Source organism: Diuraphis noxia, unplaced genomic scaffold (assembly GCF_037042655.1).
Source record: "Diuraphis noxia isolate RWA-SAM2 unplaced genomic scaffold, SU_Dnox_SAM2 contig0005, whole genome shotgun sequence".
Lineage (NCBI taxonomy): Eukaryota > Metazoa > Arthropoda > Insecta > Hemiptera > Aphididae > Diuraphis > Diuraphis noxia.
In genome coordinates, this window is record NW_028301715.1 from 29838132 (window position 1) to 29862784 (window position 24653).

Here is a 24653-nt window from a genome sequence, read left to right on the forward strand (position 1 = left end):
CAGACTTCTGTTGCGTAAAAGTTCTGTCAGATGCATGCGACGGTATTGACATCTCTGTCATCAGTATATATTTTGTTAGTTTTACACAACTTTCACGTTATACTGGTTTATAATATTTATGCTAAATCAAAATATATAAATTTATTAAATGTACCTTTTTTTATTATAATATTATTATCATTTATAGTATTCAATGAATATACTGAGATATTGGAAAAAATAATGTTATACTCACGGATTAGGTGTACCTAAATTGCCTACCCATGATATTTGTGAAGTGTATAGTAATAAAAAGAACTTAAAACTACTGACGGGTCTCACTAAAGTGATTTTCATGCATTATAATACTCTTACAACATTTACTAACATTTACTATTTACATCAATGGGGATGATGACTGTATCATCGAATTAGACGAATTAGCACTAAACGTATAGTGACTATAATATTATAATAGTATATTAAAACCAAATATAAATGCATCGATTTTTCTAGTTATTGTATCGATACAATACATTGTATATAATAATCATACAAAATAGTTGTTTTTTTATTTTTTATTTTTTCAATTAAATATTCCTGAATTTGGCTTACTGTATTATTAGATTTATTTGGTGTTTTAATCGTGATTTGTGATGTGATCGTTGTTAATTGTGACATACGATGACAGGTTTAGACCAATCGAGCACACTTGGTCGATACGTTCATTAGTTATAATATGTTATTAAACAGATATTATATGGACATTGGACACACATAACATTCATCTTGATGAAACATTAATCTCGTCTCGCACGAAACCGTAGTGTGTGATGATATTAAAACGTGTAAGCTGCAAAGATAAATAAATATATCTACTGTAATTCGAAAAATAATGTTTGAGATGAGTACAATCAAACTCACAATTGCTGATGTTTTCTTGAAACTCAACTTGTATAATATATATCTTCAGAAGTATTACAAAATTGTCGGTAATATTTATCTCACGCGAAAAACAGCAGCTATCATTTAAAAACTAGTAAAGTAGCCTGAGTATCAGCCAGACTAGATGTTGAATCTTTGGAGATGAGATGTTATGCCGTGCAATTATGGAGTTTAATAATAAGTATAAACAATTCACACGCTTGTGTCTCAATACTTTGTATTGAATTTAATTTAAAGTATAGTGAAACATAATAATCTAATTATGTATACAACTTTATTATTAGGTATGATTCTATAGATGTCTAATAGTTTGTTAGTAAAATTATCGTCTGTAAGAAATGTAATAATTGTTAATAGGGATAAGAAATAAAGCAAACTATATATTCCTATAATAATATCAAACATTTTATAATATTCGTTGCCAATAAATTTAATATGTCTTGAAGTTTTCAAACTCTATACACAATATAGAATATAATTGATATTTTATTTTTCTCGTAGGTATGTGATAAATAGATATATAGAAGATAAAAAATGTATCTATCAAAGTCTAAATAATATATTATCAAATAAAATAATATATATATATATATATATATCAATGAGATTAAAACATTACGTACCTACACTATTATATTATCCAAAAAAATATAGGACAATTTGTATCAAGTACATAACAATACCTTCTCATGTTTACTTATATAATTGAAGATTTTTCTTTCCCTCACCGTAGACCCCCAACAATACACCTCCCGCTGTGAGACTAAACGTTTATATATATAAATATGCTTAAAGCTATCTTATGCTGTATACGTGTACGTTGTACCTTTTAAACTTTTAAACAAATTGTCAGTTCGGGTAGTTAACTATGCGTCTATACGTAACAGATAAGTAGGAATCCATTATTTATCTTGTCTGTTTCAGAGTATTTTTTTTTTTAAATTTATTTTTGCACAACGCCACCGAATACTTTTGTGTTTCATTTTACACGTGTATAACTTTTAACCGAACAATTTCGATTCCACGCAAAAACCAGTGGATTTAAGTGTAGTACAACTTACTGTGACGTAGATTTAGGTTATATTTTTATCGTAACATATTGGTGGTGAAATTTACGCATCCGACTTGATGAGCTGGCTGTCGTAGACATTTTAAATACCTCAGTTTATAATAAATTCGATTTTTTAACATACTCGTAATGTACAGACGCAAAACATTAAATCATAATATCATAATTTAATCAATATTTCAATAATCGACCGTAGTACTATAAATCCACATTACGATACATGAGATGTGATATTTTGCAATACTTTTCCATTCGCTAGAGAAATAAAATAATATTATTTTATAAATTACATTTATTCAGCATTTGGTACTTTTCGATATTTCGACATCAACATTTTACTGTAACGAAATTTTGACTGTCAGTTTTTTGACCGGTTCTAACAATTTATTGTTTTATAAATCTGAATTTATACCTACTTACACATATTCGTAGAAATTAAAAAATGTTCTAAATAGTCTTGATTATATCTTTTTAAAATATAACTTTGATTACAGTTTCCCAAAATGTCGTAGTGAATCCAAACGATTTGTGGTGGTGGTTATATAATTTCTGCACAGTTGACGGACAACAACTTTATTAATTTATGGCGATTTTGACAAAGTCGGCAACAGTGGCATGCTAATCGCGTTTTGAATTTCATTTTAGCGATGCGTAACGTAAACTTTATAATTTGTTCAGATTGTAATCCTATCATTTTCAAATTTCATCGACACTGAGGCTGTACGTCGTTCAAAACGTTTGTAATTCATTATATCGAAACGTTTCGTGTCCTCTCTTTTACCTTATTGCGTGTGCGATGTCGACTGGTCTGCAAGCTTATAACCTAACTTGTAGTAAATAACCTACTTAAATATAACATATTGTTGTGATAATGGTTTTGAAAAAAAAAATATCAATCTTTTTGATACAGGTTAGATTAATTAATACATTATATAACTTAACTATAATAGCTGTACAACCCATGATAGATATATAAAGAAATGGACTGATAGCAGAGAGAGATGTCCGTCCGGGGCAAACGTTATTAGAAAGAGATAGCATACAACTTAGGTACAATTTAAATACATTTAATAGTAAGAGAGAGAGACAGAATAGTACCTACAACAAAATGTTTAGAAAAACATATAGAGACTACGCCTTAGGTAGGTAGACCCAGTTCTTTTACATGTGGCTAGACCATCTATTTCTAACCATGTGGGCACTTGGCAACATATAGTACCTAAAGGTATGAAGACACTCAGTTTATTTATTAATAAGTCTATGGTATAACCTCATTTCAACTATTAAAAAATATGAGTGAATTTATTAGCCGGTGTACCTACTTTTCTCTGTGTTAACGTATACCACAGTTCAAAATCTACTCCTCTGTACTCTGCTTTGTGAACTAATTAAGCCCAGAAAGGCAATCTGCCTGTGGCACATTGGATATATACCACGTAACAAATTGAAATTTTTTTGTGAGCCACCAACCTATATATGATTCAAAAAACGAAGACCAGTCTCGAGGAATTAATGTTTTAGGCCTGATGCTAATTGGTTCAATAGTTTCTATAAACCCCATTAAAACATACATTCTTTTTCATATTTATATAGATTAGGTTGTAATTTAACCACGTGCAATACAGAATTATATACCTACAATTTTATTCAATTTGCAATCATAAAGAATATGTTTACTTCGTGGCTACAGATCTTGATTTTCATTCTTTCCATCTACCTAGTGGCACTCCAATCCAAGCGGTTATTTGGTATTTGAATCATTCTATCGCACTTACTGATATAGAGACAGCTGTAACTGAACTCGGCTTTTCAGTCAAAACATCTTTAATTTAACCAAATTACTAAATTTTATTATCACTGTAGAAAAACCCAGGAAATCCCCTTCTCCTCCCCAATGCCTAAAATGCCAGCAGTACGGTCATACCAGGCATTATTGCAGACACACTTCTCGCTGCGTCAAATTCAGTGAAACTCATCTCACCACAGATTAAACCAAGTCCCGAGATCTACCCGCAAAATGTGCCTTATGCTCTGGCGCTCATACGGCAAGTTATAAGGGCTGCCCTGCTTACAAAGAACTTATCAATATCCAAAATAAGAAACGCTCCTCTTCAAAAATTACCAACAACGTCGTCTCAAAAAATGTGCTCCCAGACGTTCCAATTGTCAAGGCGCCGGTCACTCAACCCTCACTCAAAAACAAATCTTATGCCGAAGCAACGAAATTGAAGATAATTCTTCACTCACTCATATTTCCAGTATTTTATCTAATTTCATTTCCAATCTCAATTCCATTATTAGCCCTCTAATCTCCCTTCTCACTGCAACTCTTAATTCACTCTTTCCTAAAACAATGTAACATCCACCTCAATCAATAATAGACTCGACTCATACTCAGTGTGAACGCAGTGTTAATATTCCCATCATATAAATACTACAGTATAATTAAAAGTTCATTATTTTCATTATTCTGTTTAAATACCTACTATTATCTGTATTTTCACTGTGTAATATTATTCTTATATATCTGTTCCATTATGTAATGTACTATCAGGTAATTATTCTAATCGCATAATGTTGTAATTGTTGAGCCATCATAGTCGATGACTGAAGGCTAATAAAAAATAAAAAAAAAGAATATGTTTATGTTTGGTTTTCGCCGAAGAATGGTATGTGTGTGTGTGTGCGCGTATTCATTAATAGTAATGATTCATATGCACAACAAAACATAAATAATTGGTCTGTGTATAGGTTTACACCCAATGGTTTATGTAAATTATACATTTTGCGAATTTTCATTTGTTAGTGTATGCAATAAAATACTTAACACACGTCATGAACTTTTGACAATACGGTTTTTCGAATAAATATTTGATTTTAATATTACAATACATACAGCTCGATTGATAACCAAAAACCATTGACTGCAGTTAAAATTTTTATTAAACATTTATAAATTGGAGCTCAGGTTCGTTGTTAAAAAAAAAAAAAAAAAAAACCAAATCGATTCTCTATCTATGCTTCACAAAAACATAATGTTAATGACCCTTTATATTCATCTCGTTTTTATGATACTTTTGATATATTTTATTCTTAAAGATTTAATGACAGCTATTTACAACTAACAAAACGACATAATAATATGTCCTAGCGAACGAGCACCGCTATTTCTTGGTTGTGTTTTTATATTTTCGTGTTTATTTTTATTTTTGTATCATCGTTGTATCATCGTTGTTTCAATTTTTTTAAATTAAATATTTACTTAAATATAGACACGCAGTAATATATTCTTATACACATATATAAAAAGAGGCAACCCGTACGTTTTTAATAAATAAACAATATTATAAGCGAATGAAGATTAGCCCATTTGAAAATTCTCAACCCATAACTCATTGTATAAAAATGAATTAAATTATTTCATTTATTTTAGTAATGTATTGGTTTTTAAGTGAGTATATTTTTATTTTTTTTGTATTTTTTTTACGGAGAATTAAGGGTAAAAATATGATTTTAATGATTTTAAGCAACAATAGGTATTGCAAATGTTAATTGTGTGTATAAATTTCAAAGTATCATAGTTTCAGTTGTAAGACTATTCAATATGCAATGTGTACACAATTATTATAAAAAGTTATTTAATATTATATGTATAAATATAATTATTTTATTTTATTTAAATAACATCGTAGTTTGTTGTATGTTTACTGTATATATAATATGTAATACAATAGTTTAACATTAATTATATTAATGAACAAGTTCAGTTTAGTTAGATAAAATAAGAATATTTAAATAAGTTTGTTAAGATCAAAAAATAATTTGGTTATAAAAAAATATGGCTGGGCAACAAATGGTATTTTAAAATTCATTAAAGTGTTTTTATTTTAAAAACGTAATTAGATATGATACTCCATTTTATGAAATGTTTAGAAAGGATAGCTTACAGAAAAATTAACATTTATATCATGGAGAATAATTTTGTAATTTTGTGGAAACAGCTGTCATTTATAACCTATTCCCTAGCTTAACTCAAATGTTCTATCGTTTAGTGAAGTAAAAAAATAAGTTCATTTGTATGTATATTCATACATGCAGTGAATAAAAATATTATTTAATATATTTAATTTCAATGTCAACGATTAAAATAACGAACAATTATGATTAATTAATTTACCTGCATTGAAATAATAAGAAACTCATTGACCTTTCCATCTTTCAACCAATATTTTTTACCTGTGTACTTCTTGGTTAATATTTAGTTAAAAACGAGATTGCTCACCTATAACTTTTTTATCGTCAAGCTAAGCATTGCAAATGGAAAATAAAACCATTCCAAAGAGTATTAAACATGTGATAAATGTCAAATGTTTGTTTGGAATACTACTTGAAGAATTTAGAGGAATAGTTTTATGAATAATAATAGGCCTCTCTCACCGTCTTGCCCATATGATAATATAAACTCGCGACGTATGAAACCAATTTATGTAACCCTTATATCGCACAAAATCCAAAACGTTCTTTCATTTGTTCAGTCATATTTTTCTATAGATGTGCATGGTATAAAATGTAAAATGTTATACTATGCAATATACAAATGTATACGCTTATGAATAACAATTTATATTTAAAAAACATAAATAAATCTTTTTGCATAGGTTTAAGAAAATTCACTCGCAACACATCATTTGAGATTACTGCGATGAACCTATATAATAGCTCGTCACTCACAAAGGAAAAACAATATATTTAAATCATTTTAATATCAAAGAGCGTCAATGTGCATATATATTTTTATTATCACTTTGGAAAAACGCAGTTTAGGAGTCACACAAAAAATTGTGTCAGAATAGTATAAATGACTTTTATTGTTAGCTTTTCCAATAGATATTCAATAATTCAAAATATCCAACGAACAAAAAAGCTATAAAATTTTTGTTATATTACCGAGATTTGACTTGATGTGCATTATGAGCTTGTGTAAAACATATTTTACTGTTGGGGTTGTATTGTGATTCTGGTGATAGTATATGGATAAATAAAAAAACTAGAATATTTAACAACAATCTAATTCTATAAATCTTGAAATACCTGCTAATCATATATAATGTATATTTTTTTTATACTACCTATTTAATAATTAATTCATCAAGATGTTAGTTTTTTATTTTGTTGGTTAACTATTCAATATTACAATTAACTATTTACATTTCAAAATAATATCAACGTGTCGCTAAATAAAACAAAATAAAAATATTTTTAAAATAATGAAAATCACTTCTATAAATTAAAACAGCTGTTGTTCGTTACTCGCGTGTTATGTGTACTGTATAGCCCAATATCTTCTAACTTGATTAAACAATAAAAATAAAAAATAAAAATAATATTACCTATTGTTGGTCCAAATTAGATGTATAATAATATATATCAACGTGATTTTATTTTTTGATTATCAATGTATTGTGTTGACAATTCACATCCTTTAGTATTACCTATGTGTATATATAGTAGCGTTAACGTCGTAGGACTATTATAGTGTTGTTCACGAATCAATTGAAAAATAGAAAAGCTTATTAAGAACGGGACCAAAACTATTATGGCACTTTACTAAATTGTCAGTTGGCAGATTGAAAATCGGTTTTAAAGTTGGGATGTGAATTAACTCTCTAACAGAGCACATGCTACCGCCATCCTGTCATACACATTGATAGAGAAATTTGACGTCCAAAATTGGAACGTCATTGTTTATCAACGCATATTACATTACAATAGCATATCAGTGGTTCTCAACTATTTCTGGGTTTGTCGGTTTAGCTTTAAAGTATGAAGCATACCCCTGGATATACTCACCCCTCCTAAGCGAAACATTCAGATTTCGATTATTATTTAACATTCAAATGTCAATAAGTAACAATATGTAATTTATTTATTTTTATTGTAACCACTGAACACTGCACTTAAGATACACAGATATATGACTTAGGGTCGGGTGGAATCACAAATTGTCTGACAGCCTAGTAAATAACTATTGTAATTGTCAATGTATACCAAAAAAAGATTAAATTATTTGATCGAACTCTTGGTATGTCTTTTTTTTGATGTTATATTATAAATTTTCAATATCGCCCTTAAGGAGGCATTAATTGTGGTCGATTCCACGAGATAAGGATAACATGCGTAATGCGTATCCATTTTTCTGCTCCTATAAAATATGTATTAAATAAGTTTAACCGAGCCATTTAAAAATTATTGAATTATTTCAAAATAATCATATTTGGGTTATTTAATGAAAAAAAATCATAGCCTATGAAAGTACGTGTGAATATTATATTTTACCATTCTAACATAACGTTTCAATAACAATTTACTTAAAATATCATCGGGAAATTTCACAAATTGCGTTGAATTTTTTTTATATCTAGGTACAGAAATCACCGAGAGACTTTTCAAAAATATCATCAATTAACAGTGTTTGAGATTTCCGGTATGTTACAACGATTGCATTAGATACAATAGAAAATAATTTGTTTATGGTTTACATAGAACAAAGTATTTTCTAGATTGAAAGTTAAGTATAAGAATGTTCATGCACATTTTTGAATTACAACAATATCCGTACTATCAAGATATTATAATATCATACGGTTTGGCAATGTATGCCTCTGTAGCCTAATTTACTCTGATGCATGTTGGACTTTTAGGATTTTTTTTTGAAACTAATCATTGTTTATCGCACGATTTTGTATTTCGGATTGTTTGCTTTTCTTGAAAATTTATGAAATGAAACGAACAACATATTATAAGTAAACTGAAAGAATTACTAATAAAACTATATACTTAAAAAATAAATAAATATATATATATATATAAACACATACAAATAATTTGCGTGTGCGTGTCGGCAATATGCATAAACAATATTTAAGAAAAGTTTTTCTTTCAAAAGAAAATATGAAAAACTATCTTTTTGATGACAAAAAGTTGTTAAAACATTTATTTTTAAATCTTGTGGAATATTCTTTCAGGGATTTAAATAAAAAAATAAAATAAAAACTATGTGACACAAGTGCACAAGACGTAGTCTTGAAAAAATCAATACGTTCAATACGGAGTTATTTAATATCATTATATTATATTATACAATAGTTCAAAATTTCAAGCAAGGCTTAACACATAACAAATCTGTTAGAATCACTATAGTTCTTTTTTGTCATAAGTGGGCTATAATTAATAATAAATATAGTAGTTAAATTATACACATAATACATAATATTATATTATAGGTACTTATTACTATTAATTTTTTTTTTTTTAGATATAATATAATATATGCTTCTGATATAAATTTGTACATGTATGTAACTATATAATATTTATTGTATACATAGGTAGTAAAAATGTATTTATAAATAAAGAATCAATAATCAATGCTACTTTTACAATTTTTTTTAGGAGTTTCAGGTACAAAATGTGACTGCATCTATAATATTAAATATATTATTATTTATAATAATTATTACTATATCGTAGTACATAAACAATAATATACATAAATATTAGTATAATAATAGTATTACATGATCGTTCCACTAGCGATTGTTATTAATATAATGGTAGTAACAAAACAACACATATACACATATATTTTCAAAATAAACATAACCATTGTGTACATGTAAATATTAGTATTATAACGTACTGCATACTTATTCGTATGTCATAATACAATATTATTATTAATATATTAAAAGAAGGAACAGTAATTTCACTAGTTATATAAACGATCATCGTAAACGATTAATAAATATGAATGTAAAATCCGTTTAAAAGCGTCGTCCATGCATAATAATTAATTTTTCTGAATGAAACACATTAAAACATATTCTATTTCGTAATTTCGATGCAAATTTAAGCTTTTTATTTTTTTATTTTTTTTATTTTTATTTTTGTAGGGTGGACATAGTTAACCCAAGGTCAGCGACGGCGAATGTAGATTAAATTATAATAAAAAATGTATTGTGTATACAATATAATATTTTGGTCCAAGTTTGCGTAGAGTATAATAATTAGTAACGATAAAAAAGATCTATATAATTTACCAAAAATATTGCTATAGTGTTTTCGGACAAAAAATATAAATATTTGACTGTTTTAGATTCGTGAGTACAGGTAGAGCGTTGAAAGTTTATATATTTTATATAACAAAAATCGTAATAATAACTACCTGCTATATTGTCACAATAGTATTAACGTGTACTTTTGCATATACGGTTACTAAAATATTGTAAATTGTACTATATTTTTTCCGTGCAGAAAAACGAATCGATTTCATTGTAATGGTTACAAAATATTATGTATAAGAAAAATTATTTTTTCTTAAGCTTTACAATGAGTGGTGTCTAGAAGAAAATACAAACGAATCAGTGACATATTTTACCTATACTTTTCCTCGGAAAAACGAGTTCACCTCAAAATATTTTATTTTCCTAATTTTTGTTCTTATCCGTGGATCACATTATTATCACATAATTATGGATTAAGGTATCTGAAGTAAGGATTTCTTGGTAATTTGTGTTCACTAAGTGATTTATATTTGCCGTGTGAATGTTTTATACTTTAAATTTAGTAAGCTGTAACACTGCAAAATTGCTAGGTACTTGTAGTGTTATGTAGGTATAATATTTATTCATAAATAATTGTTGCATTATTTAAAAAAAAGAGAGAGATTACCAAAAACAAACTCTATTATGTACAATATAATTACAGTTAAAAAACAATTCCAAAATAAAAAATAAAATAATAATAATAACAAATTATAATATTTTCGACAAATGGTTAATTCGAATATTTACATTATGATAATAAAGAATAATACATTATTATTTTCCCTATTTTTCGGAAGTAGTATTAACTATCTACATATTGTAAATTATTAATTTTTAAAATATCTCCCTTTTCATGAAAAATGTAACTTACATTTCCTCTTGTAATACGCTAGAAATTATTAATGATAACATTTTCATTATTAACAAAAATATTTTAAAGCGCAAAAAAAAAATAAACAAAAACAACAAATTAATCAATTAACTATCTTATTAAACTGTACCGCCGAGAACCCGAATTCTACCTATACTCATTTGTTATTATTTTTTATTGTTTTTATTGTTATAATTTGTGTGTAAATTAATTTACCCGAAACTAACTATAAATTGACCACCCAATACAACATACACCGTGGGAACGATACTAAATTAAAATTAATTAAACTATATAGGCCTTGGTGTGCAGTAGACAATACGAGTGAAACAATATACTACTAATCGTCGAGTTGACTGTTAACATAATATCGTATAATACATACACGTTTGCAGTTAGTACAAAAATAATTAGTATGTTGTACATATTACAATAGGTACACTTCGTATGGTTACGGTTTAGTCATCTAAAGTGTGTAGTTCATCAGCTAATCACGACGTGAAAACGTATCACTTCTATTTTATTTATAAATATTCTTTTCTATATATTATAATCGTTATTATGACAAAATGGATAGGTATAATAATTGCGATCTAACCATAACTCTATAGGAGAACTTAAATCATCAGATATATATTGCTAGTCATCCAACACGAGATGTTGATATTTGAACTACGAAGGTTTTTCTTAAATTTCATCATATTTTCGTGGTCTGTGCCAAATGCATCATGTATCATTTATTTACTATTATTATTATTATTACTTTATTTTTACTCTCATTTGACGGGATTTGGGAGGCCGGAGTGGCGCAGTGGTCACGCAATTGACTACGACTCACACAGTCATTGGTTCAATTCATAGCAAACTGCAAAAAAATTTGAGTGGTTCTACGTGATCACTAAATCCCCACGCTGTCGTCTGATTGCGTCATCCGGTTTCCAACTAGGTCCCACTCCACTGAGAGTGAAGACCGCACATGTCTCCTCTTGGAGAAGGGGGTAGTATCATGTACATAGTGATATATACATAGATAAATATATCACATGATCTCCCTACTACCCACTTGTGATAAGCATTAGACCTAGAGGTCAACTTAGGGGTCGTTTCAATGAATAAATAAATAAAAAATTTAACGGGACTCGAAACACTTTGAGATATTGTGAACAATTAAACTGAGATGCAATTATTACAATGCACAACTGACTCGTAGATTTACGTTGTCTACGTACATTATGCTATAGTTGTTGAATCTATATTTTAATAATAGTCATCAATATCGAAAGAAAAAAAAAAACAAGCTGTAAAAAGTTAGCGATTCCTCACATCATAATTAATTTGTTTTAAAAATTGTACACCTTAATATTATATTACATCGATTAAAATAATTAAATATATTTTTTTTTATCATTAAGGCTATTTTGTAACAAAGACGAAAACAAAATTATACAGTCTTGTTGGTTATTGTTCTTAACCGGGTTTGATAGTATATTATAATGGATTCGATGTTAATATAATATTTATTTTGAGTTGAAAAATTCCAGGAGGAAGGTAGAATTCATTTTAAAAACACATCGCTATAGTACATTATTCGTTATTTTCTACGGTTTTCCACACTGCGGAATTTATTTTGTTTAGAATAATAAAAAACGTCGTCAAATGTTTTCGTTTAAAACGTTACGTCTCGCGGTATCCATAATTCGACGATCTTGGTATTTATAATATGAGTGTAAACCCTCGCAATCACTGTTGTTTTCGTCGTATAAAAAATTATATCGCTACATTATATTATTTATGTATCGAATGTCAATCTATTACACTAAACTCTGCAGGTCGTATTGACATCGACGCTATTTTTCAAATTATTATTATTTTCTAATCCAACTAAAATTTAGAAAAAACTTAGAAACATAAAAAATTAGAACATTACAATATGTTGTACTCTTTATTATTGTTAGGTAGTTAATGCTCGCGATCGACACGTGACCGCAGTCGTTGTCGTGAATGCGCGACTATAATATACTATTTATAATATTATATTGTTATAACGAACTCAGGACCTGTAGCGCCTACCGACGACTATAATACTAATTTTGTAAAAAATATTATAATCCTAATAAAATGCAAAACGATCGCGATGAGAGCGTTAGAAACACGGTAAGTCTGAAAGTCTCTGGAAAAATATCATTGTTATAATATTATCATCACGCGTTGTAATAATAATAATACGATGTCGTTCATTCGTTCGAGTAGTTTTGGCGAACCCACGTGGCGGGCAATGATGGGCACAATAACGACAGATCGTCATAAAATCACCTGCAGGTTTGACGAGCTCACGGCACTGTGATAACTGATAATGATGATATCACGGCGACCATTGGATGAGTGTTTCTCAAAAACTACAGTTAACGATAGGATTGTAGTAATTTTAATTATAGAACTCTGTCGTGAGGTAGTTGCAATGGAGGAGGATGACGATTTAAGAGGAGTAGAATATCGTCTAAATATATTCGTACACGAATTATGATAAGTCTTCATCTATATTATTACCATCGTACGAGTGCCGATGACGCGCAAATAACTCGCATGAGTCAGTTGATTATATTAATATTATACAGACGATGTTCATTAATTCATCTCCGCGAACCGGGCGCAATATTACGTCTTGGAATATGCAAGGAATTTAATTTTAAGAACGAATACTGCTGATAGTCACAAAATAATTTAAAATCCTTAATATGTTTTTAGACATAAGAAAAATAAAAACAAAAATAATTTCCTTGTATTTTCTGAAAAGTTGCCAAATCGACGAAAGGTAAAAGCAGCATATGGAATATCATCATTATATAAATATTATAATCATATAACTGTCGTTTTGTTGATATCACCAAATCAAACAGGTAAGTAAGTATCATCATATTATCATATCATCATTATTACAACAATATTATAATATTAGTCATTATTATCATATAGTAACGACGAGACATGGGTGCGGTAAAACTATAATAATAATCGTGGCGGCTGATTTTCAAAATGTCTTCTTCTTTTCCGTAACCCTCTGGAATAGCGAGTTTCTTTTTGGAGATTATTATTATTTTATTTTTTTTTTTTTTTTTTTTTTTGGGGGGGGGGGGGGGTGTCGGTGTAGGTTGTTGCGGTAGTGGCGGCGGCGAAGGATGTGCGAAAAAAGCTCTAAATTCGGGGCCGGGATCTTGGCGGCGCGGTGGATCATAAGCTGCTGCCGAATTGACTGGACCGGCGCCTGTCACAGTGGTTCAGGTATGTTTCGGAGTACACGCTGCGAGTGCGGTCATCGTACCGGAGCGACGGCCTCCGTGCGTCCAGCGCCTCCAAGTCTGACGGTGGGCTCCTGCACAGGTTGCAGAACGCGCACTGCAGCGTGTTCTTGAAAGCTTCCCGGAAGTCCCGGTTGAAGTACGCGTAGATAAGCGGGTTCAGCGTCGAGTTGAAGTAACCGATCCAAAAGAGCACGGCCACTACCGACGACGAAATGTTGCACGCCTCACCACACAGCGTCGTGATGACGTACCTGCGAACACATAAATGCAAAAAAAATATTTAATATGCGACCAATGTATATTGCAAAATACGCATTCAATAACAGATATTATAAGGTACAGTAAAGTTGGTTATTCGTTTTAAGAGCACACTTTTCGGTTATTTTTTGTTTGTCGGTCAAATATACCAATAATATGTATTGATAATGTATCGATATTCAATCGCATAACTCAATGGATAATGCGATTTATCCTGTTGATGATACTCGTCATCTGCAAACTTAACTTTTTTTTTTGCTCACAACATATTATTATCTATCACCATTTACGTAACTCAATCAATCACAAAAAGACAAATATTTGTCTATTGAAAATGTTGAATTGTTTTCTGCAGTATTGCAACTAGCTCTATAATATATTCAATTCATTTATGTCAATCCACTACATTAACTGCAATCACTGTAAATCCAATAGCAGATAACATTAAGAATCGGTCAATATCCTATTGTCAGAACAAAATGAGATCGGAGAGTATTATGATAATAATAAGACACATTTCATCTCTAATAGAAGTTTGCTATACAACTGCAGGACAGAATGAAAATAATAGTCATCATCAGAAAAAAGATTTCTGTCTTACCGGGATCTGTTAAATCGACCGTTTATATTTTCCATTCGCACAAAATAAACTTTTATAGGTAGGTACTCCAAAATCACATTATCCCTCGGCAACACTTGAAATTTCAAGAGCATCGTTAGGTGCCTAAATAAAGAAGCAGGACGCAACGGTAAATATTTATTATTATTATTATTATTGTGCGCAGCACAATGTACATTATAGACGTGAACGAGTCGGTAACATTTACGACCGTGTAGTGCATCATAGATGCGATTCGTTTTAAAAAATAAATTAGAATAAGAACCTTAAACAGGTCGTTCTATGCAACATATATGATACCGAACAGTCGTGTGTTAAGTTCAATTTTTATGAGCGAAGAAAAAGAAATCCAATTAAAGGAATGCAGGCGTACGTACATGGTGTTAGTCTGACATAAAAACGCGAGCTTTTGATAGAATCATTTAGTTTCTACTATAGTACTTTAACATGAATAGCAAAATAAAATATGTTCAGGAAATCCAATTAATATATATTAAATAATGTACGTTGATCGTCGACCTTAGGTTTATGTTCGCTTAGAATGTAATTATAAATACTAATAAATTATTCTAAGAGTACTTATTCTTAAATTAAAATTAAATCAAATACTTTTCAGTGGACTCGGTGATGATGATAAGTTATGTTTTTTAATCCTATGATATAATATTTTGTTTATAATAATATGGTTGATCTAAAACAAAAATTTAATGCAAATGAATCCAATAAATATCATCTTACCGATATTCATATCCTTATTTAAGAATAATATCAAAACTTTAAAGTTTTATGATTATAGTATGTTATTGATAGAGCATATAATTTCAAGAGGATGAAATTTTAATTGGCAGGTTTTAGTTTATAAGTTATGATATAATTTTACGTGGCTTTCATTGAGTACGATGTTCAAACGGTGCAGCACATGAAAAAAAAAAAAAAAAAACGATTTTTTAACCTGACTAATTACGAAGAGGTGTTGTTAAAAATATATCCCCGGGAATCTTCTAAATGTTCAATTAGTCTTAAACGAAGTTATAAAAGAAAAAAAAAAGAAAAACAATACCCTTCTTTATGATTAAAACTATTTACGGTATACGATGCAATTAATGTCTAATACGAAAAAAAAACTCAAGACAGCTGAAGCATGTCTATAATAATAACAATAATAATAATGGTAATAAACTAATATAGTTTAACCATATATTATATAGTCGTCGTTTAAGTTTTGAAATTATTTCGAGCAAGTGCCTGGCGCAAAGTGTTACACAGTACAACAAAATTATGTTCTTTCATCCACCCCTGCAAAATAATAATAATATGATGTACTTAATTTGTACTAGATAGACGGCAGCGTGCTACAATAATGTTGTTAATTTTCATTGTTACGGTTATGCACACTCCCAAGTCCGCGCGTGCGCAGAAAGCTGACGAACGAGTACGTTTGGGTTGATTTCAACTGAATCAACGACCCGTGACCTCGACGTCAGAGTGACTATACATAGTACAGTTATACAGTACAAGTTAAACCACGTAAACGAATCTCTTATTAATTAACACGAGTGGTGATTACGCCGCGCATGCAGTTAAATTGCCCAAGGTTGTATTAGTAATATAATATTATAATAATATGTGCGCACCTGCAATGGAGGTGATATTATTTTATAAACAGAAGTCGGCGTTCCTCGACTGTTTGGCTTTTATATTATTGTAAATAAATCGACGAGCACACGTCATCGTCACTACCTACTGCAAAACGAACCTAAATAGTATAGGTAGGTAATATAGAAGTAGTTGTTTTCTTTTTTTTTTTATCGTTATCAACGAGGTGGAAAATCAAAAATGTATTATAGTGGTAAACGAAAAACATCCACGTGACGAATAAAAAACAGTTTTATCGAGGTCGCAGTTTTTTTTTATATATGTTTGTGTTCAACGTCGTCGTCCATATACTTCCTTTAAGCTATTCAATCGAAACTCGCCTACGGGTATGATAAAAAACACTTTTTCGAAAGTCTTACAATCAGACAGATTCAAATCACACGGGTGGTAATATTACGCAATGATATTTATTCGTTATTATTTATGAATTATTATGTACATCAAACGTTGTCGGTATAAATCAATAAATAGTACACGATGACTATTATACTTAACGAATGCAAAGGTAATGTTTTCGAACATTTGATTTCACTTTTTGGTAATTAGGTATAGGTATAATTAATACTATTGCATTTTATGATTAAACGCGTTTGATATCAAAATTATATGGTGTTATTTCATTATTTGAGTGCTGCAGTGGCCAATGCCAGAGGAATCACACACACACATTTCCTATTCATATTGGCCAACGATTTATTTTCGAATTATACTCTAATTGCGTCCACTGACCATACATCATTATATATCATAATTATGATAATTATAATCGCAATTGAATACCACAATATGTGCCCACACATGTTCACGCTCCAAAGGTCCCTATATCAAATCGTTGAAATAACCTCACTTTTCGGAACAGAATTCTTCACTATAGCTGTTTAAAATCAAATTCAAAAGAACCAGCTATAGGCAGAATTGCGATTAAATGTAATACACGTCCATTACGATTAGGCATTATCTATTAAATACCTGTACTGTGTGTCTGTGCACTTAAATAACGACTGTGGGTCATCTAGATTTGGTTTTTATGCGGCTCAAGGTCTGTTGATATGTATATCCATGATCATTTTGAAAATGTTGATTTAAAAACAAAATATTGATTTCGCTTCTATAGTAAGTACTTAATGAATAAAATATAATTATCAATCGTGATGACGGATGTTGTATGACGTGTAAAATCCAAACAAGTTGAAAACAGTCAGATGTGTGATAATATTATTGATATGCCACACAAGACTTGAAATAATAATTACAAAATTTTAATAATATATAGGGTCAGCGACATTTAATATCATCACCTCGTTAGCTGAAAGTCATAACGATGATGACGTTATAGTTTAGAACACGATAAGACGACGACCACCACCACCGCATGCCTGGTGATGATAACATTTTGCGGGAATGGCCGCATAATTATTATGATAAGCTTTGCGTTATGTTCTACGATCGCCGAGGTGGGCTTCCGCTACAAATGTATGCTAGAGGGGCGTGTGGGTCGTAGCCAACAATTAAAACGGGAAAGCCGATTATTTCTTAGCATGCGTGATGTCGGAATATTTTTTTCCTCGTTCCTATATCGATCTTTCGATCCTCTCGCCGCCGATCCCGCCCACGTACCGAATCGAAATGGAAACGGGCCAACGAGCGCGCATGTTATAATATATTTTAAAGCCACCCATCCTCCGCCGTCGGCCTAGCGCTCACGGCCAGTGGCGGCGGTGGTCCACACACGCTTTAAACACATTAAGCACTGTACAAAATAATAATAATAATAAATCGACGATGTTATATTAATACCACGATGGAATTTTAATAATATGTTATATGATTATAATATATTTTATTTATACGGCACACTTGTAGACACGCATACAACACGCGTCGTAGTCGTACGATGCCAATCGACCTGGTCCGCGGTCGGAAAGCGACTGTATGATGGTTGTCGCTAAAAGCGTAGGTATATATAATAATATAATGGCCGTGCAGATGAGGAGGTCGTGATATAAAAAATAATAAATAACCCTTGTGCCTACTTTACAATGTTATAATCACCGTGTTATTGATTATTTTAACGACTTTAATTATTATCGGCAGTGCAGACGGCCAATGAAACGAGAGAAATGGGCGCAAAAAGTTCGCCCAATAGAAAAAATCGTTCAGAAATATCATAATATAATAATTTGTCCATCGCGCGTGCGTGTTAGATAAAGAAAACCAATAAAATATATAATACAGTAATAATAATAATTAATAATATATATATATATATATATATATATTAGGTAAATTATGTTATATCGGAAATTATAACGTTATTTACATTATTTACCTACGAATGTGTGAATTATCATTATTTTCTAGTGAACAACATTAATAACTGTATGATTTGAGAAATGTTGATTTGAATATATAAAATAATGGCCAACGAGCAATGGTCAAGTGATCGCTAAATTAATTATTGTGGTACTAATTGGATAAATCAATAAAACATTATCAGCCACAGATAAGGTGGACAATTGACCTTAAACAGTATAGGTACTGCAGTATACAATTTCTATTCATATTATAAAATCGGTGGAGCCGTGGAGGTTACATTTGAAAATATTATACCTATCAACAATTTATATAGATTATTACCTTAGTAATTAGTATTTACCACTTATTTAAAATGGTTACCGATGGAATATATGTACCTACAGACTGTTCGCACAACTTTAAACGAAAAATGAAAAATATTCTTACGAACAAACGAGATGACAATAAACTCATTTTTATCTAATAAAGATTATACAATGATGTTATTAAACAAGTTAAAAAATCAAAAATACCTAGGTACGTCATTTACTAAATATTGTAGTAATTAAGATTCACGTGCATAACTAGTCTATAACAACAATTGCCTGTGTATTTGGTAAACAAGGTTAATTTCCATTTAACATCCTTTACCGTAACATATATTATATATATTACCTATATGTTGGAACGAAGCTCCTAAATTCGGACTACATTATCTATCTCGGTTTATAGCAGTATGGAGTCAACATAAATAATACGGATGAAAGAAGATGGCCACTATATATTTACAGCAGTGGTGTATATGTGTAGGCGTAAGATAAGAGAAAAATCGTGGGTCAGCTATTACCGAATTGAAAGCAGCGAGAACTATATCGATCCTTACAAGTTTTTCGTTTTTATTTAATGATTAACTTTTGACATGATTTTAGAGAGTTCATAAAATATGACTTGTTTTTAGAAAAGTGGACGAGGCATATTATAACGCGTTGATGTTAAATAATTTACGTTGGACTTGAAACAAGGAATATGAAATATATCATTGCTCGAGTTGTTCTTATTTGACAATAATAAACTCTATCTTATAAGAACCTACGAAATTGAGAATTCTACAACTATAAATAGGAGTTTTTTTTTTCCGATGATACGCGTTCTATACAGACAGAAATATAGACTGAATATTATATCCCTCAACATCAGTGTAAAGTATAAGTTCTTAACAGATAATTATACCATAAAATCAAAAATCGGCAAGGTTAGGTTTAAAAATATTTTAAAGTAAGATTACTTAATCACTATATTAATTTATACCAATACTTTTTATACATTTTTTAGTTTACCATGAGATAATTGCGTATTTTTTTACAATTTTATTTGACAGTTTTATAAACAAAAATATAGTTAAATATCATCTAACAATATATTAATTACGTTTTCCAAAAATAGTCGAATGTCAAATTAATTTAAAACCTACGATTTTATTCGTTTGCTCTTTTATCTTTGTCTTATATTCAATTAAAATGAAGTACGGAAATAAAATTGTAAGTTTTAAATGTTAATTAATATTACAAATAAGTGAACCAAAATATTTTTTAAATTATTTTATATCTAATTAAATATCAAAATGAAAATATGGTGAAAATTTCAAATAATCTACAGTTATTTATTTTAGAATTATAACAAAAATTAAATACCTTTTGTCAAAATTTATTATGCATTACAATTCCTATTTTAGATTCTGAGCAGAGCGATGAATGTATTGATTTTACCATGATGTGTGTGTGTGTTTTTTTTTCATGTCTGTCATTACGTATTGGCGCTGTAAAAGTGTTTCGATTTTTGACTTTAGTACTTCGTTCGATCAGAAAGTGAATCTAGTTGGTACTTTGGGGGGTCAAAAGTAAAAAATTCTTAATACTTTTCTAAATAATCGAGAAAAACAAACTAAAAATTAAGGGAAAAACGGGAAATTTTATGCACAATCAGTTTTCGACAAAATCGATTTTGGTTTTTGATGTAACTTTAAAACAAATGACCATAGATACATGAAATTTTCACCGAATGTTTATATAAGTATATTCTATCCATCGTGCAATTTTCAAAAATTTTCAACTTAAGTTGAACTATTCATAGGCATTTGAAATTTTCGATCATTACTAGTTTTTTTAAAATGAATATCGATAAAAATTGTTGGGCAGAAAAGCTTGAAAACAAAAGCAGTTGAAAAATAAAATAAATAGATAGTCACAATTTTTGTTTATAAGCATTTAAAGTTCAAATTTTGACTAAATACGTAAAAATTAAGGCAATGTTCAAATTATTTTACGCTAAAAATTCATAAAATTTTTTCCTTTTATATTCAAAATTTGAAAATTTAATACAAGGCTCTTAACATATTGTTACAACAGCAGTTGAAAAGTAAAAGAAATTCATAGTCACAAATTTTGACAACATATGTAAAAATCACGAAAATTTGCAAATTATTTTAAGCTAGAAATTCATAAAAATTTTTTATTTTAAATCTAAGATTTGAAAATTTTTAATAATGTATAATATATCCTAGACAGATAAACAGTCTTCGCTCAGAATCGTTTTTCGTATACAATGATATATAAGTAATATCATTGGATTCAAATTTAATTCCATCCATTATACAGTAACCCACTTGTAACCTACTGTACAGCAGAGCGACATCCACTTTGCTGCTTTTTTATTTTTGCTTTTCCCAACGTTTTTGGAATTTTCTTTTTTTACTATCTTATAATAACAAGTAGATCCAATATTCAGATAAAAACAACGCTTGAAGTCTTCTGTTAAACGTGTAGTTAACAGGCACAGATAAATGATTTTGGATTTGGAGCATGTATTAATTAGATATTAAGATCTAATAAAAAATGAATGTAAAGTAATAATATACATAAAATTGATATATTTTGGAAATAATTATATTATTTTTAAATTTCGTTTATAATAAAAAAATAAGCCACGATTCACTTCTAAGTGCTAATGCGTAGGTGGGCCACATGTGTTCGCGTGACACAGGTCAGACGTTACTGCAGTAACCTATAATAAAACTTATCGTACAATCTGTCTGTCGTTTGAAATTTATGTTCAATATAGAATGAAGCGTTAAGTAAATATGACCTATGGAATTTCTCATGTTTATTGTATTTTTATCCATACAATATTTTTTTATTATTTATGTAGTTACAAAAAACATATTGTACTAAATTAAACGATGTTAAATAAAATAAAATAATTAGGATAATAAATAATAATTTAAATAGGTAGTGTATAGTTATTATATGAGCGATAGTCATGATTTATTACACACTTCAACAAAGTGGAAAATAAAATGTAAAAAAGAGGTAAACATCTAAAAAAAAAACTAAAAAAAAAATTAATTATTTTGTAAAATTGTATTTTTAGTATATTAAAAAAATATAACAATAAATTTATATTTAGCTTAAAGTAACACGTAGAGTTCTATATTTAAATAAAAATAAATTGATTTATTAAAAATAAGAACTTTTAAGTATAATATTATTCAAAGCTCATTCTTAACTATATGGTTTATAGTTTTGAATATCGAACGTTTTCAAAAAATATGATCTACCTACAATGAATAATAAAATACTTTTTTTTTACAAATTTATGAATTTATAATAAATAAATAATTTTTTTTTCAAACGACCATTTAAGTATTATGTTTACAATGCACTTTGTATTAAAAAAAATGTTAAGTTAAGTACCTATCATCAATATTAAAAGCTGATATAATAAATAGTTTTAGATTCTGAACGAAGTGATGAATGTATTGATTTTACAATGATGTGTTTTTTTTTTTTTTTTTTTGTGTCTGTGTACAGCATAACTACTAACTAGTCGAAATAATGCTTCGATTTCAAACTTTGGGGGTGGTTTCTAATGTAAAATTGAAGATTCTTGATGCATTATAAAGGTCAAAAGTAAACATTTTCCAACAGTTTTCAAAAAAATCGAGAAAAACAAAAAAAAAATGACAGAAAAGCTGGAATTTATACGCAAAACCCGTTTTCGACCAAATTGATTTTTTTATATGGTTGTAATTCAAAAACTAATCACTGTAAATACTTGAAATTTTCACCAAATGTTTATGTTAATGTTATATATATACAGTTTAGTTTTCAAAACGTTTTGACTTTTTTTGAGTCATTTATAGACCACTGAAATTTTCGATTTTTATGAGAATTTTTTTTTGAAGTGTCAGTAAAAAAATTTTGGATCACCAAAAAAACTTTATAATTTAATACAAGGTTCCTTATGAATTATTCTTATTGTAGCTTAAAAAAATTAAAAATCGTTAGTCACAATTTTTTTTTATAAGCGTTTATAGTTCAAATTTTTACGAAATATGTTGAAAACGCGAAAATTTGCAAGTAATTTTGAAGTTTAAAAATCATAAAAATTTTTGTGTTATAACTTAAGATTAAAAATATAACACTAAGTTTTCCATAAGTTTTCCTTCAAGTAGCTATAGAGAAATCTTGAAGCGTCATTATAGGAAAAATGTTTTGAGCGTTTGAGTTTTAAATTTTTATGAAATCGCGTAATGATAACGATTTATCCTCAAACGAGTCAAACGAATTTAAATATTATTTGTTATTCTTCATAAATTATAAGTCGTAGATACTTGAAAATTTCACCAGATATTTAGATCGGAAATTGAAAAATTGAAAATTTGTTCAATAATTGTACCACAGATTATAACACATATATATTAGACGAGATGATTATATTGTGATTACGAAATGTTTTCATGGATATTAGAGAAGAATTTGTTTGAACATTTAATACAAAGTTTCTCATAAGTTATTCTTATAGTGATTAAAAAATTATAAGAAAATACATAGGCATAATTTTTTTTTATAAACGTTTATAGTTCAAATTTTTACGAAATCTGTCCAAAATGCGAAAATTTGCAAGTAATTTTGAAGCTGTAAAATCATAAAAATGTTTGTGTTTATAACTAAGGATTAAGAATACAACACTAAATTGTCCATAAGTTCTCCTTCAAGTAGCTATAGAGAAATCTCGAAGCGTCATTATAGGAAAAATTTGAGGTGCGTTTGAATTTTAAATTTTTACGAAATAGCGTTACGATAACGATTTATCCTGAAACGATTTTAAATATTTGTTATTATTCAAAAAGTATAAGTCATAGATACGTGAAAATTTTATCAGTTATTTAGATTGCCATTTTCTTTGCATAATTTAATTTTAAAAATGTTTTGACTTTTTTTGAGATATTAATAGACAACTGAAATTTTCAATTTTTCTAAAAAAATTTTTTGAAGGGTTGATAAAATTTTTTCGGCCCAATCAAAATACTTGAAAATTGAATACAAAGTTCCTCATAAGTTATTCATATAGTAATTAAAAAATTATAAATATACGTAGGCACAATTTTTTTTTATTAGCATTTGAAGTTCAAATATTGACTAAATACGTAAAAATTACGAAAATTCGCAAATTATTTTAAGCTAGAAATTTATACAAAATTGTCTTTTTAATTATCTAT

General features: G+C 28.9%; 1 protein-coding gene across 1 annotated transcript in view; it reads right to left on the reverse strand.

The window, feature by feature from the left end:
• Positions 1-10719: 10719 nt before the first annotated feature.
• Positions 10720-24653, reverse strand: part of LOC107163535 (octopamine receptor beta-2R-like) — a 167906-nt gene continuing 153972 nt past the window's right edge. The window contains exon 7 of the mRNA XM_015510992.2: positions 10720-14519. Within this exon, the coding sequence (XP_015366478.1) occupies positions 14198-14519 (322 nt within the window). The 3' untranslated portion in view covers positions 10720-14197. The remainder of the gene's footprint in view (positions 14520-24653) is intronic.